Source organism: Hydra vulgaris, chromosome 12 (genome assembly GCF_038396675.1).
Source record: "Hydra vulgaris chromosome 12, alternate assembly HydraT2T_AEP".
Taxonomy (NCBI): Eukaryota; Metazoa; Cnidaria; class Hydrozoa; order Anthoathecata; family Hydridae; genus Hydra; species Hydra vulgaris.
The window spans coordinates 73,104,396-73,120,000 of NC_088931.1; the positions used below are offsets into that span (position 1 = coordinate 73,104,396).

At 26.9% G+C, this 15,605-nt stretch overlaps 1 protein-coding gene across 4 annotated transcripts in view; it reads left to right on the forward strand.

Moving 5' to 3' along the window:
• Window positions 1-5,886: 5,886 nt before the first annotated feature.
• The window catches only part of LOC100201744 (myosin-G heavy chain), a 30,539-nt gene continuing 20,820 nt past the window's right edge, over window positions 5,887-15,605 (forward strand). Inside the window, exons 1-2 of one of the 4 annotated variants that reach the window (XM_065814367.1) lie at window positions 5,887-5,929; window positions 9,539-9,730. In XM_065814367.1, coding sequence (XP_065670439.1) covers window positions 9,550-9,730 — 181 coding nt within the window. In that variant the 5' untranslated portion in view covers window positions 5,887-5,929; window positions 9,539-9,549. Of the gene's footprint in view, window positions 5,930-9,496; window positions 9,731-15,605 lie in introns of those variants that run through there. The other 3 variants (XM_065814368.1, XM_065814369.1, XM_065814366.1) reach the window with 3 other exon arrangements.

Consider the following 15,605-nt stretch of genomic DNA (forward strand, 5'->3'; position numbering starts at 1 on the left):
AGCCGACATATTTTAATGACTATGTTACTTAAGAACTTCAGTTCTTGGGGTGGTGTGATAATAGCTGATCGTCATGAAACTTTATTGTTACGTTTATGAAATTCTTGTCATAATATTATTAAAGTTAATTGATGTAATTTATTAGTCAAGTCATAAGCTATTTTTGTATATAATTACGCCCTCAAGAATTTTTGTTTCTGTATAAAAGTTGTAAATAGAATTTAATAAAGAGAGTCAAAAATAAAAGTAAAACAAAGTTGTCGTAATAACATTGTACAAGCTGAAATTATTTTCAGTTACTGAAAACAAATTGGAGAATCGGCTTCTGAAGTTCGAGCACACCATTTTCAAAGATTTATCACTCAAGCATAGATACCAATCATATAATTCTTTATTATTCATTATGATAAGGCTAATTTTATACAAATATTGTATTATACAATTAAATTATTCTATTGTTTTTGCAAATTAGATACCGAAATAATTTTTGAAACAATATTAAGACGGACTGAAAGGAAGAAGAGGACGGGATTTAGCAGGTTTTAACTTAAATTTAAAAATTAAGCTGAATACCCGAATATTAGCAAAAACTTTTTTTAAAGTTTTTTTAGACCAACTTATTCATTACAAAACCAAAAAAAAAGAAAAAAAGAAAAATAGTTATATATTATTTTAAAGGATGCTAGAACGCAAATAAAATAACTTCAAGCTAAAATAATTACAAAAACTTAATTAAAACCGCTCCTACAGCCGGATAAACTGATATTGAAAATTCTAGCAGATATTTTATGAAAGATTAATCATTTTACTTTTCGTAAAACGTTTTACTATGGCATAATAGATTAAAAAAATCGGTCTAAATTTAATCTGAAAAAGTCTTCTTTATATATAAAAAACTTCGCAAATTTTATCTACGGAATTTGTCACGTGACTGAAGTGCCTATTCTTAGACTCATCTTTTTTAACAAACAAAAAATAGAATTATTTTTTGCGTCTTAACTTAAATATTATTGTTTTTTCTATATTTAATGTTTATTAAAAATTTCTTTGGTCGGCCTCCAAAACATTTTGCCTCTAAAAAAGAACTCTGCCTGCGGCCACTAATAGAAAGGCGGAAGCCACTGGAGGCGGAAGTAAGAACATTTTAAAGCTAAAAAATTATTGAGAGGCAGCAGCCGTCGGCTGCGGAAGAAAAGCGGAGGCGAGAACATCTACGTCGTTTATCAACACTGACTGAGATAACATCTATTACAAATTTATTTCACACAATGGTTTTTCTTATCTCTAAATACTTAAAAATTAAATTTTAAGACAAAAATAACTAATCTTTTGTTTTAAAATTGTAGATATAATTGAAATATCACACAACGTTGATGTCACCGAAATTACTTATTTAAATTTTTTTTTTTTTTTTCAATATTCAAATGATCAGAGTATGTAAATTAAAGGATTTAATATTAATAAACTATCAATAAATTTCTCTTAATATATTACAATACTAAAATTAACCCTTTCTTTCCCGATAAATGAAATATAATAAAAAATTACAATGATATAAAAATTTAAAAAAAGATAAAACAGGGTTTGCTTTTTGAATTTAAAGTTTGTGTTGCCAAATGGCAACATTGGGAAAGAAAGGCTTAAATGAGTTTTCAAGATTAGACAACTAAGATTTTTCCCATTTTGCCCAAATACTGTGGTCTGGGATAAATATTTTCGCGGACACAAAAAAAACAACAAGCCCCGGTTACTATTTTACGTTAGATATCCAACGTAAAATACGTTAGATATCTAACTATTTTATGTTTTCTACTATTTTCCAACTATTTTCATGCCATGCCAACTATATTACGTTAGATATCTAACTATTTTACATTAGATATCTAACTATTTTATGTTAGATATCTAATGTAAAAAGTAACCAGGGCTTGTTGTTTTTTTTGTCCGCGAAAATTTTCATGCCAGACCACAGTAGGTTGACAAAGTGGGAAAAATTTTAGTATTTATGTTATACTTCGTATTTATGTTAGGGGAGAGTGGGACACCATGATACATGGGGCACCATAAAATATTGTAATAGTGGAGGCATTTTAAGAGTTGTGACAACCACTTTCATATAGTGAAACAGTTACTACTAGAGCTATGTTTTGAAAAATAAATTATATCAATTGACATCATTAGGCCTGCGACAGGTCGAAATTGTGTTTTTTTGATGACAAAGTAATTTATTAATTTTTAAAGCTCATAAGTTTTAATCTCATTCAATATGTCTATCGGTTAATAACATTATTTTGTAAACTACAATCCATAAGTTTTTTACTTCATTAAACAAAACCATTGCAAAATAAGTTGATACTAAAAATAAAACGATTGTTTTCTATTAGAAAGTGCAAGAAAACTTGATACATCATTTGTGAGGAACCTTAAAACTGTAGAATAGTATTCCTTGTGTCATAAAGAAATCTAAAAATCATTTCTTTTAATATTTATACTCAGTTTTTAAAAGACTTATGTATATATGATACAAGGAGATCCCATTTCAATACAAAGCCATTATTTATGGACGCTTAAGAATGACACTTAAAACAATATATTATCTGGTCTTCTAAAATGTGATTTGGACCATTGGGTGCATTATTTGGGTTATAATTAATAATTTGTTTATATTTCAAGTAAAAATCTGCCTTTTCTCTGTGTTTTATACGTTTTATTTACGTTTTTATGATGCCTATAGAATGTATCAAGGTACCCCATGGCAAGGGCGTACTTGAGTTAAGGCCATGATTTACCTATAACTTTGTTTCTTTTACTCATTCGCGTTTCGCGTAAGTAAATAAAAATAAAAGTATCAAATTGAATTAAATACTTATTTAAAATTTTGTGTGTATATATATATATATATATATATATATATATATATATATATATATATATATATATATATATATATATATATATATATATATACACACACAAAATATTGTATATGTATATATATATATATATATATATATATACAAAATATATACCAACACAAGGTTGATAGTCAAATACTTAAATAACCAAGATTATATTTCTCTTTTTCATTTTAGAAAATTTGTTGGTTATATCATCAATGGATATAATAATATGCCTGTGAACATGCAGCAAAGCCAAAGCCATTAATCAATTTTGGCCTATTCTCAATCTTAACCATGTTTCAATCTTCAAAAATATGTTTTAGGCCAATATTAGCAAGTAATAGAAAAATGGAAACAAATATGAACAAGTATGTTTTTATATATTTTTTACACTTATGTTTTTCAAAGTGCTATCGTTTTAGTAATATCTTTCCTTCTTTATTTTTTTTTTTTTATGTGTACCAAAAATGGGTAGAAAAATTATGACTAGGAATATTAGTCATCTCTAACAATTTATATTTCATAGTATCAGTAATTTTATTTGAATTTGATACAGTTTCTTTTTTTAGTACATAGTAACCAACGTCAGTAGGAAACTCATTACACATATTCATTGATGTACTTACAATAGGTGGTTGACTATTCTGATCTTTAATTTCTTGCAAACACTGAGGTAGATCCGGAGAATTCGATAGTTTTTCAATATCGCTATTTGATTCACTCGAATTTGGAGAAATATTGTTAGTAGTTTCATTTTTCGGGCGTTTGTCCAGCCATTTTGATAAATAAACTTTGTGTAGCATTGCGTTTACTCATATTAACATTAATAGTTAAGCTTTTATTAAAACTTAATATATATCAACTCAAAACAAAATGCAATAAATTTTTGTAATAAATAATAATCCAATTTACATTTAGTCATTATCACTACCTACTTTATATCATGGCTAAATACTTAGTATAAGTTAATTGGTAATACCACAGATTATATGATACTAACTCTGTTCACTCGGGATGTAAACAAAAACCACAGTAATACGGTTTTGTAGTAATATATATTAACGTATTATTACCGTGTTATACGGTATAGATTATTATCTTCTATACCGTGCAAAAACTATGTAACCACTATGTAAAAATATTATCACCGCCACAAAATCAGTGTAACTACAGTGCAGGCATAGAATTATTATTAAGTATGATATCATTACGATTTACGATATTTTTCAAACGGACAATTTTTTAAATAAATTATTAATTAATATATTATTTAGAAAAAAATACGAGATATGGGGAGGGGGGCAAATACCTTCCCCCCCCCCTCCCTTTCTCCTGAAATATGTCCTTGCTCCATGAGCAGGGTACAATGAAATAAGTTTTTAACTTTACTTTAAATAGTCTCACAAGCTTAACCTCTTATATTTTGGTAATTTATAAATTTAATTTTGTTGGTATAAATTTACTCTTCAAATTAAACCAGTTGCCTAAAATAAAAGACGTATTAAAAAAATTGTTACGAAGCAAAAACCAAAAGTGTGTCATGGTCAGAGTTGTTAACAAGGCCAAAAGTAACAAGGCCAAAAGTAACAAGGCCAAGGCCACATGTTACAAGGCAAACGCCAAAAGTTACAAGGCCAAGGACAAGAGTTTTAAGGTCAAGGCTAAGAATAAGAGTTTCAAGGCCAAAGTCTACGCAAACATTTTCTGGACCTAAGACTTAAATTTTTGCCTAACATTAAGGCTCAATATTAACAAAACTGGAGGTAACAATTGCTGCGACAATAAACCACAAGTTGTAAAAATAAACCAAGGTTATGCGCAAAATTCTACGAAGTCAAAAAGAAAACATACTTGTAGATATGTATGAAAGCCATAAAAATAAAAAATGAAAACTTTTAATTCTTTAATTTTATGTATTTTTTTTTAAAGGCCAAGGCCAAAACAATCAAGGCCAAGGCCAACAGTTCCAAGGCCAAAATAAGGCCAAGGCTTTAATCTTTGGCCTTAAGGCAAGGCCAAGGCCATGGACTAACAACTCTGGTCATGGTGCTCCACTCTACCCTATATTTTAGTGCGATTAAAACGTCTTCTAGATAATAACGTTATAATCGCACTAAAATATAACATAAATACGAAAAATATCTAGTACTCGTCTGAGTTTTATCTTTTAGTGCCTTATTCAAATAAAGATATCTACTTTGCAGCTAATAATATATCTTTAACTTTGGAAAATAACTTTTGATTAAGGTTTTGTTAAAAAAATGCTTCAAGTTCTTCTTATATGCTATAAATGCTATAAGTTTTTTTGGCAACTTTTAGATTGTCGGAAAAATACCGCTGAAAAAATAAATCCGATACCTTAGAAAGGTCCCGATTTAAATGCATCTAACAAATAACATTAAAATTTAATGTGAAAGTAGTAAAGGATAGTATTTTGTTTACTTAAATAATTTTATATCAATAATATTTAAAGTTTTCAGTTCCTATAATATAATATTTCAGTTTCTATAATATAATATACAGTTAATATAATATTTAAAGTTTTCAGTTTCTATAATATAATATTTTATAATTTAAGATTTCTGCTTTAATTTATACCTTGTTTAGCATGTATAAAATTTTAAACAAACAATATATATATATATATATATATATATATATATATATATATATATATATATATATATATATATATATATATATATATATATATATATATATATATATATATATATATATATGTATATATATATATATATATATATATATATATATATATATATATATATATATATATATATATATATAATATATATAATTACAATTTGTATAGTATAAAATATTATATAATTTCTTATCTTATACGTATATAACGTATAATAATCTTATATTATACGTTATTATAAGTTATTATTATATACATGAAAATTCCACAAAAATTTTATTGTTTGAGGTCTTGTTATCAAAAATATTTCAATTATATTATTTTAGGTTTTAAAATTAAAAACATAAATATCAGTTGTTGGTAGGTATGTCACGTTAAACTTTTAAATAAGATCAAATATTTGATTGTAGATATAGATAAGCCACTTCTTTTTTCTTTTTCTTTTTTTTAACATTAAATTGTATTGGCATAAATTGCATGTCAACCTAGTTATATAATACTTGACAATTACAGAGTTTTTATAACTAGTAAATAATAAATAAAATGTGGATTAGTTATAGAGAAGCCATTCGTTTTTTAGATTTTTGTATAGAACCAGCTTAAGCGATTTTAAAGATAACGCTGATACAATGTCATTAGGAAGAGAGTTTCATTTATTAATTATTCTTAGAGAAAAAAAGGTCATATGTACAATTTATTCATGAAGAATGTTTTTTTAGTTTATATACATGACCACGAGTAATAAATTGGCTATCTATTTCAAATAGACTTTTATCACCATTGTTATTTTTGCACCATTTATAGACGTTCATTAGATCTGCACAAAGTAGTCTGTACAGTTGTCATATTTAATGCCAACAATCTTTCTTCATACGGTAGATCATATAATCCTTTGATTCGTTTCGAAGCTCTTTTTAACACATTTTCTATTTGCCGTTTGTCTTTGAGAAGTCTTGGGTTACAAATTAATTCACAGTATTCTAGGTGAGGGCAAACTTGAGCTGAAAATAGTTTTTTAAAGGATAATAAAGCTGGATATGATGTAAAAGTTGTTTTTTTTATTCCTATTATTTGTGTTGCTTTGTTTACTTGAATAGTTGTGTGTTTGGAAAATAATAAGTTCGAATCTATGTGAACACCTAAATCTCATGCGCAATTTGTGGGTTTAATGTTTACTCTTATATTTTGTTCTGGATTATGCATATTATAAGTATAGGATTTGTTGTTGCATCCTAAGTGCATTACAGAACATTTATTAATGTTAAATTTTAATTGTATTTATTTTTGTAATTAACAAAGTATTAACAAAATTTTATAATTGTAAAATATTTTTTTAAAAACACTTGATTGATAACATGTATTCTACTGGACCACCACTAAATATGATAGATACCTTACATGAGGAGAGTCAGTTTGATTTTACACAAAATTACACAAAGGTACACAAAATTACAGATGTTAATATACAAGAAAATGAAAAAAAAAAAAAAGACAATGTTTGCATGTGAGAATGATTGTTTTTAATATATGGCATAATGTTGCAACAAGAAATACTCTATTTCTGATTGCACGTGCATGTTCAAATTATTTAACCTTTAAAGTTCTTTAAAGGTTAAATAATTTGAACATGCACGTGCAATACTGAGAAGTTTTACTATTGGAGTCGGACTCAGCTTTATCTTTAGGTGAGATGACAAAGTCTGAACCATACAAGAGAGGTGGAATAACAGATTTGCCCTTATTATTGATACTGTTAAAGATTCTCACGATTCTAAAGTAGTCACAACAGCCTAATTTTTGTGATGAAATATGAGATTTCATAACATGAGAATAGCGGGCTTTGGTGTTAGACAAAACCTTTTTTTCATGCTAGAAATCATTATAAAAGATAATAATTTTAGAGAGATAGTACATTGTAAAAGTTTTTTAGATAATAGTTTTAGAGAAATCAAATCATGATCAGAAGAACCTAATGGTAAATGTGGAGAAACTGAGCACTGGCTAGAATCAGAAACAAGACATAAGTCAAGTAGAGAAGGTAAATGATTCGGGTTGTCTAAAAAGCAATTTGGAAAGTTGACTATTTGAGTTAGGGATTGAGAAAGGCAAAAGTTAAGGCCTTTAATGCCTGCAAAGTCACTGACACTAGAGCCAAGCCATTCAGTATGATGAGCATTAAAGTCACCAACAAAAACAATATTGGCTGATGAATAAAGAGAGAGGGCTTGGTCAATTTGATCAGAAATAACATCAAAAAGAGTGCAGTCTTGAAATGAAGGAGAATAATAAAGAACAAAAAGAAAGGCGATAGAGTGAAGTGGTGCTAAATGAAAGCACATAAAAGAATAGTTAGTGGATCCAAACCTAGTTTCCCAGCAAATGGATGAATTCTTATGAATGTAAATGCTTAGACCAAGGATATGACTATTGGAGTCTTTACAAATCAAAGGAAGATGACCATCAACACTAAAATCACAAGATGAGACAGCTGAACTCAAGTTAGTCTCATAAAGAGCAAGTAGGTCTGGTGAAATTTGCAAGTGATAAGAGTCAACAGAAGATACTTTATTCATTTTTAAATTTGTTAAAGAACTTGACTCAAAGCATAGACAGTACTCAGTACACTGTTTAATAGCCCAAGCAATGATAATGATTTAATAGCCTTGAATTGCCTCATTACTATTAATAAACCCTAAGTTGTAACAATGGGCTCCAAATGTGGCCTTGATAATGCACACCAAAAGTATGAACAGGGACACCATCCATGCGCAACATAGCACTGTTAATACTTTGATATTTTTTCAGCTGTTGATAGAATCAGCTTCTCTGAGAGCTACCACAGAGTTCGGAAAACCTGACTATCAGGCAGCCTAAAAACCATATAACTGAGTTTTAGAACTGTACCCTCATTAGGAGATAATAGAATGAGTTGCCTAGTCATAAAAACAGAGACAAAAGCAAAATCCATGCATTGAGTCAAGAAGATCCAACATCCAACATCCTAAACTGGAAACAATGTATTAAAAATACATCTGTGCCAGCCTAATAGATGCAGAAGGGGTGCGAGGCCGGTCAACAGATAAAATCTGTTTATCCCTTATGTCTTTGCCTAGGAAGCCTTTACAAGACAGAAGCCAGATGCATTTGACATCTGCCCAAGATGAGTATATCAAGACACCAGCCCTAGCCTTTACTTAACCAAGAGCCCCAAGGCAGGAATGTTTTAAGTCGGAGTTGGCTCCTCCTAGCCTTTGCCTAGAAAGGCATATCCTACAAGGCAGCAGGACATGAAGCAGATTGTATTGGGATACATGTTACCAGTAGCAGGATAACCTGACCTGACAAAAGGATAACCTGACCTGACAAAAACTCTATTTCACGCAATAACAGGTTGCAATCAAATTTCATTTTTTGCTGGAAAAAAGGAAAATACTTTCCTGGAAAACTTGGGGAAAATTTGAAGATCTCACTAACGTCTTGCAATCAATTTCCAATTGTCCCTCAAAGGAAGATATCATTAGTATTTTCCACTTAATTGAAAGAATTTATACATTAAATGATTTTTATAATTTTTATTATTTTTTGAGTAACTTAATCATATCTTGATTGTATTATCTAAAATAATTTATTTTATATAAAAATAAGGAATATAATATATTACTTAAATGGTAATGTATTAGGCGAAAAGTATTTTGATGTAGTAATAAAAGTAAAAAAAAGAAAAGAAAGTGATAGTTATGAAAGCATAAAAATATCTTAGTGGATGCTAACTCTAAAAACCCCCATAAAGTAATTATAATAGCTATTTTGATATACTGAACAACAACAAACAACTGCAACAACAACAAACAACTGCAACAACAACAAACAACTGCTGAGATTTTTATAATTTTTATAGTTATTTATTCTTTATTATAAACCTTTTTTTTTTAGTTAAAAATAATTTTTTTTAGATATTAAAATTTTATTATAGTTTTAAAACTTATGATGACCACTCCAATGGCAGAAAAACCGCCACTGTATAGAAGCCTTCCAAATGAATCTCTGACATCTATATCAGCCCCTCTAAGAGTTGGAAAACTTAATAGGTCAACTCCAGTATCAACAAAAAGAACAAATTCAACTGCTCGCATTGGAAGTTTAAGAAAACCTCGAAAAAGAGCAGGTAAACCAAAGGTTGTATCAATAAAATTGAGTTGAATTGTTTCCTTCTTTTTTATTTTATTTTTTGCCTAGCAATAATTGAGTGTTTTTATATTACCTTTTAAGTTGTATATCATGGTAAGAAATAAAAAATATGAAAAAAAAAAGTAGTTTTGAAATAAAAAAATTTATTAGAAGTAAAATGTTTGAGTAAGAAACGCTGATATGTTTCTTTTAAAAATTGTTAACTAGTTATCTTTAGTACTATTGTCAACATTGATTTTGATAAGTTGGTTAAAAATGCTATAGTTGTATATTATACAGAAGTTGTATATTAGCTTAAAATACACCTATCATTCCCCTCATAGTACTGTACTCGACTTGTTTTTTTGCCTAGAGGCTTTGTTTATCAAGGTCTGTTTTTCAGAGCTAATGCATGGAAAAAGGGCTATTAAAAATAATAACAAATAATAGCCTTTTTGACTGTAGTGACTCCTTCAGCTTTCGGAAGGAAAACTGTTAAAAAAAGCTTTTACCTCTAGACATTTTTTTTTCAATATTTGTTTTATATATATTACATGTGATATTGCATGACTAGTATTTAACTTTTTTTAATAAACCAGTAATACTTTTTATTACAAATAAGAAAATAGTTATTTTAGAAAATAAAGATTAGTTAGTTAACTTTAAACCAATAAATTGTCAGTATTATCTTGTTCTAACTACAAGTTTTCATTTTTTTTTTCCAGAAACCTTTTATTAATTAAAAATGCATAATTCACATAATCTTTATTTATCTAAATATAATTATCTTCTCTGCTTCATTGAGATTTTCTCAATTTGACTTTGTTCTAGTTACAATATTGCTTACTTTACCGGTTTCATCTTATTCTATGTCACTTTAACGAAATACTTCAATATTACAATGTTCTATGTTCATTTTAGCAAATCATTGTTGTAGCGTAAGTCATGTGACTATTTATTTTGAAATTTTTAAAACGGCATCAAGGAAATTCATTGATTCAATTACAATTACAAAATAAATAGACTATTTTGAAAAATATACAGAAAAAGTTTACTATACTCATGTCTACAAAACTTATTAGAAGTATTAGTAATCAGGGCTCGAATTAGCGCAAAAAAAATCTAATCACAAAATAAAAATAAAAAAGTTTTATGAACCCCTACCACCGATCCCACCCATACCCGGAGCCGCTTTGCGATTTGGGGGGTTGTGTTAGCATAAAATAGTATCTTTTATATTAGTCTGCGATTTTTTGACATAACTCTCAAATTTAAATATCATCTTATAATTTTCTGGCTTGGCAGAGTTTAAAGTAGTGTAAGCTACTGTCGTAGTTTACAGGTTAAGTTATTATATTATATATTTTAAATTTAAGTTGCAGTTATAGTGGAATGAGCAAGTAACGTATAACTTTTAGTAATTGTTTTTGCTTAACATGATACTTAAAAAAGTTAAATTAAAAAAGTCAATTAAAAACGCAAATATTACAATATTTAATTTAATTAGTTATAGAAAACTATTTAATTAGTTTAAATTGTTCTAATTAAAACCACTTTAATTAGTTATAGAAAACTATTAAATATGTTGATGCTGACGATAAAACATTTGTTATTTTTAAAGCATGTTGAAATTTTTATTGTAAAATAGCAATAAAAAAAATGAAAAGTTGTTTTGACATAATTATATATAAGAGCTTGTGACACAAGCTCTTATATATAATTAGTTGTCAAAACAACAACTATATAAGTTGTTCTGATTAATAAATTAAAATGTTATCATCATAAAACATTAAACTTCATATTTGCACAAAAACATGCTATATCTATTGAAAAAGCAAAAAAACATTAGATAACACGTTTTTTCTAATTTATTGCTTCTTGATCTAGCGTGCTATTAAAAATTTAGGTATAAATAATTTTTTCATTCAAATGGCTTTTAAGTTGACATTTTCATGTCAAACATTTTTTGTTCAAATTGTTTTGTAATGAAAAATGAGAGAGAGAAAACTTGTTTTAATAAATTGTATTATATTTCTTTAAGTAAGTGCTTAAGTTATTTGTTTGGAGAAAAATTTCTTTAAACAGAAGTAAAATAATTTATTTTTTTTAACTTAATTTTTGGTTTAATGTTTGCAATAATCACTAGTTTAATGTTTGCAATAGAAAGTTTTTATTTTTATAAACTATTATAAACTATTTTATAAACTATTACAAGAAACAAAAAATAATTAACTATTCAAAATGTTTATGATTTAAATAAAACTTTCTTTCTCATTTGCATTATGTTCTAAACCTGATATTGTTACTGTAACTAGATCTACGTTTAACTTTAAGGAATGCTCTTCGCTATGCCACTGGGTATAACGGGCGTTGCTGCAAATTTCAATCGCTAAATTAATTGAAAAAGAGAATTTTAGAAGACTAAAATTCTTTTGTTCAAATAGATTTCTTTTTTAAAAAAGTTCCTATAAACAACTTGCATCTTTATAGAGAATGTTAAACTTGATATCGCTTTAAATAAAATAAAAATATAAAACAATGGTATCATGTTTTTTATATTCTATTCAAGATTTCTTATTAAAATAATTTTTAGTTAGAAGCTTATATTGTGTGTTAACAACATATAAGATATAAATAGAAACATTTGCATGACTAACTTTTGTGAGTCTTTTTTTGAGTATATTAAGTAAATTTAATAGTTGAATATAAGTTACTGTGGTAGCTTAACTGGTTGTTTTGATTTAATTTATAGGTAAATTTACTGCGTACTTTATCCACTCAGTAAATCAAACTAAATTCAACTTTAAAATATTATTGGCTTCCAGGCAGAGATTTAAAGTAATTTAAATTCAAAAGCGCTTTATCTTGAATGAAAGTCTCTGCCCAAAAGAGCAAATAATCATACTTCTATTCAAAAGATTAATTTAGTGTGACGCACTTGACCCCTAATAAAAAAACTTAGACAAAAATGTTATTTTTAAGAATGGCCAAAAAAGGTGCTAAATTAGAAAATAATAAAAAAATAAACAGAAAAAAAAGAATCTGGAAAATAATTACAAAAAAGAAACTGATCGCGAATGTGTGAAAAGCAATCGCGATACACTTATTTCAAGGCCTGGTAATAGTTGTCCTATTATATTACTATTGCGTTAGTTAAATTTATTAAATCTTGTAATTTAATACTGAAAATTGAGTCTTATGTATTACCTTATTAGTACGCTATCAATGAAGAACCCAGAGTTTATTTGGGGATACAGCTTTTTTTTCAACAATGTTAGGGAGGGGGGGGGAGTGAAAGATGTTCTTAAGATTGCACCCCCTTCTCCCTGTAGATAAAACCGGTGCTGCGACAATGATTTTTAATCATCATGTGTTCATCTTGTTTAGTTTTATCTGAAGATAAGGAGTTGATTTAAAGGTTTTTCTTTGAATGCATTAATTTACTGTTAGATGTAACCATGTTACTTTAGTTATGATATTTTACTTAAGAATTTAGCCACCCTGCTTGCAAACAGTTATTCAAAATTGTTTAAAGGGTTTTAAACACATATTATATATATTTTAGTAAATTTCATATTAGTAGTTATAAATGTTTTAAATAATTAGTAATTAAATGTTTAAATACTTTAAACAATTTTTAATCGATATTTACATTACATAATACATTTGCATTTATTAAATCGTGCAATATTTTTAAAATCAACAAAACAGTTTTATGTCTTGTACTCAAATAACTATTTGAATAAAAAACATAAACATTTAATAAACGTATTTACTATCATTTTAATTTTAAATTTTTGATTTAAGTATTACCAAATCTGTTTATCTAACTTTTACTAAAGGTAATAATTATTTTTAAAGTGATTTTATGTCATCTTTTAAATTAAAGGTAATTAAAGAAGAGATAATTACGGTAAACTTAATTTATTAAAATGATATAATTTTTTAAATAAAAAACATATTTTAAAAAGTAAACTTTATTTTTTTATTCATTAAGTAATTATAATTTAAAAAACTATGTTTAATAAATAAGTTACATTTACTATGAATTTTTTTAAACATTTAAAATATTGAAGTTTAAAAATTACTAGATCTTAATAAAGCTTTTATTAAGTTATTGCAATCGTTATTTTTATTTTTATTATGAAAAAGAAACAAAAGTTTACGTTTCGTTTTTTGGTTTTCTTCACGTTAACTAAAATAGAAAACTAAAGATCAAAATTCATTCGTTCAAAAATTAAATTTGCGTTATTGAGTGAAATTTGTTTCTTTTGTTCATTCATTATCAAAAGCAGTTCACTCTTAATTGCCAACGAACAAAAGTTAATTTTACTATGAATGGGTATTTTAAAATTGAAAAAGAAAACTTTTTATAAATTCTATTGTTATTAAATTTCATAACAAGTTTTTAAAATTAGGTTTTGTAACGACTTTCAATTTTTTTTAAGCATTCAGTTAGTAACCGAAGGACAGTTACATCACATAATTACGTGAAAAAGCAATTGCTTTTTAATTCATTTTATCGTCCTGAAGGAAAAATGAGGTAGCTAAAATAAATTGAAAATTATTTATATACTACTCCATTTAAAACCAAATATTTTTTTTCTATTTTTAATAAAAAAAGTAAAAGAAAAATTAAAAGATATAATAATTTTTGGGTGCTTTTTTTTGGGCGCCCATACTGCTCCAGTGGTACTAAAACAGGACTAGGTTTGTTCCTGGCTATAAGTACGTATTATTTAAATGATAATACTCCTAATTCAATGATAATACCCCTGCATGTTGCAGATTACAGTAGTCTACAACATGTCAATGTCAATAGTAAATATTGACACTAGTCACTATTGTAACTAGAGTTTTTAGTTGATTCTGTGTGTTAATCTACACAGGGCAATTGATTCAGAGGATTTAATTAACTCTAACTTAAATATGTTTTACACAACTTATCACCTTTTTTGCAAATAGTTTATAAAATATAAAAACTTTTTATTGCAAACATTAAACCAGTGATTATTGCAAACATTAAACCAAAAATTAAATTTAAAAAAATAAATTATTTTACTTCTGTTCAAAGAAATTTTTTTCTAAACCAATAATTTAAGCATTTACTTAAAGAAATATAATACGATTTATTAAACCAAGTTTTTTTTCTCTCATTTTTCATTACAAAACAATTTGAACAAAAAATTTGAATGAAAATATCAACTTAAAAGCCATTTGAATGAAAAAATTATTTATACCTAAATTTTTAATAGCACGCTAGATCAAGAAACAATAAATTAGAAAAAATGTGTTATCTAATGTTTTTTTGCTTTGATCTTACTCTCTGTCTATAGATATAGCATGTTTTTGTGCAAATATGAAGTTTAATGTTTTAACAAAATACAAACATATGTTTACATAAAGTGTCTGACGGGTGAACCAGCACTACGTCAGAGGTCCATACAGAACGCAAACATTTAGATATATTTAAAAAAGCCTGCTCACTTAACATCATTAGTGGTATTGTGAAACAGTTCCGCTTCCTCTTCATAAATTATTTTTATCTTTTTAGTTTAATCATAAAAATTTTTTTTCAAATAATTGATGCAATAAAAAATTGTTTTTTAGTAGCAAAATACAAATCTAAAAAGCTGTGGCCAAATTATCAGAGGGCTTTTTAATGTTCTCACAGGAAAGACAAAAGGTCCCCATAGAGCATTGTATTTAAAGTTAAAAAAAAAGTGGAATGAAGTTGTACAGAAGTGTATTTTTAATGATATTGACCTTTCTTAAATAATATTAACCTTAAATAGAATTGTAAAAATGAGTTGCAATAACCTACAAGTTGATTTAGTGTTGTACATTCTTGCAAAACATGCTCTTACTTTCTG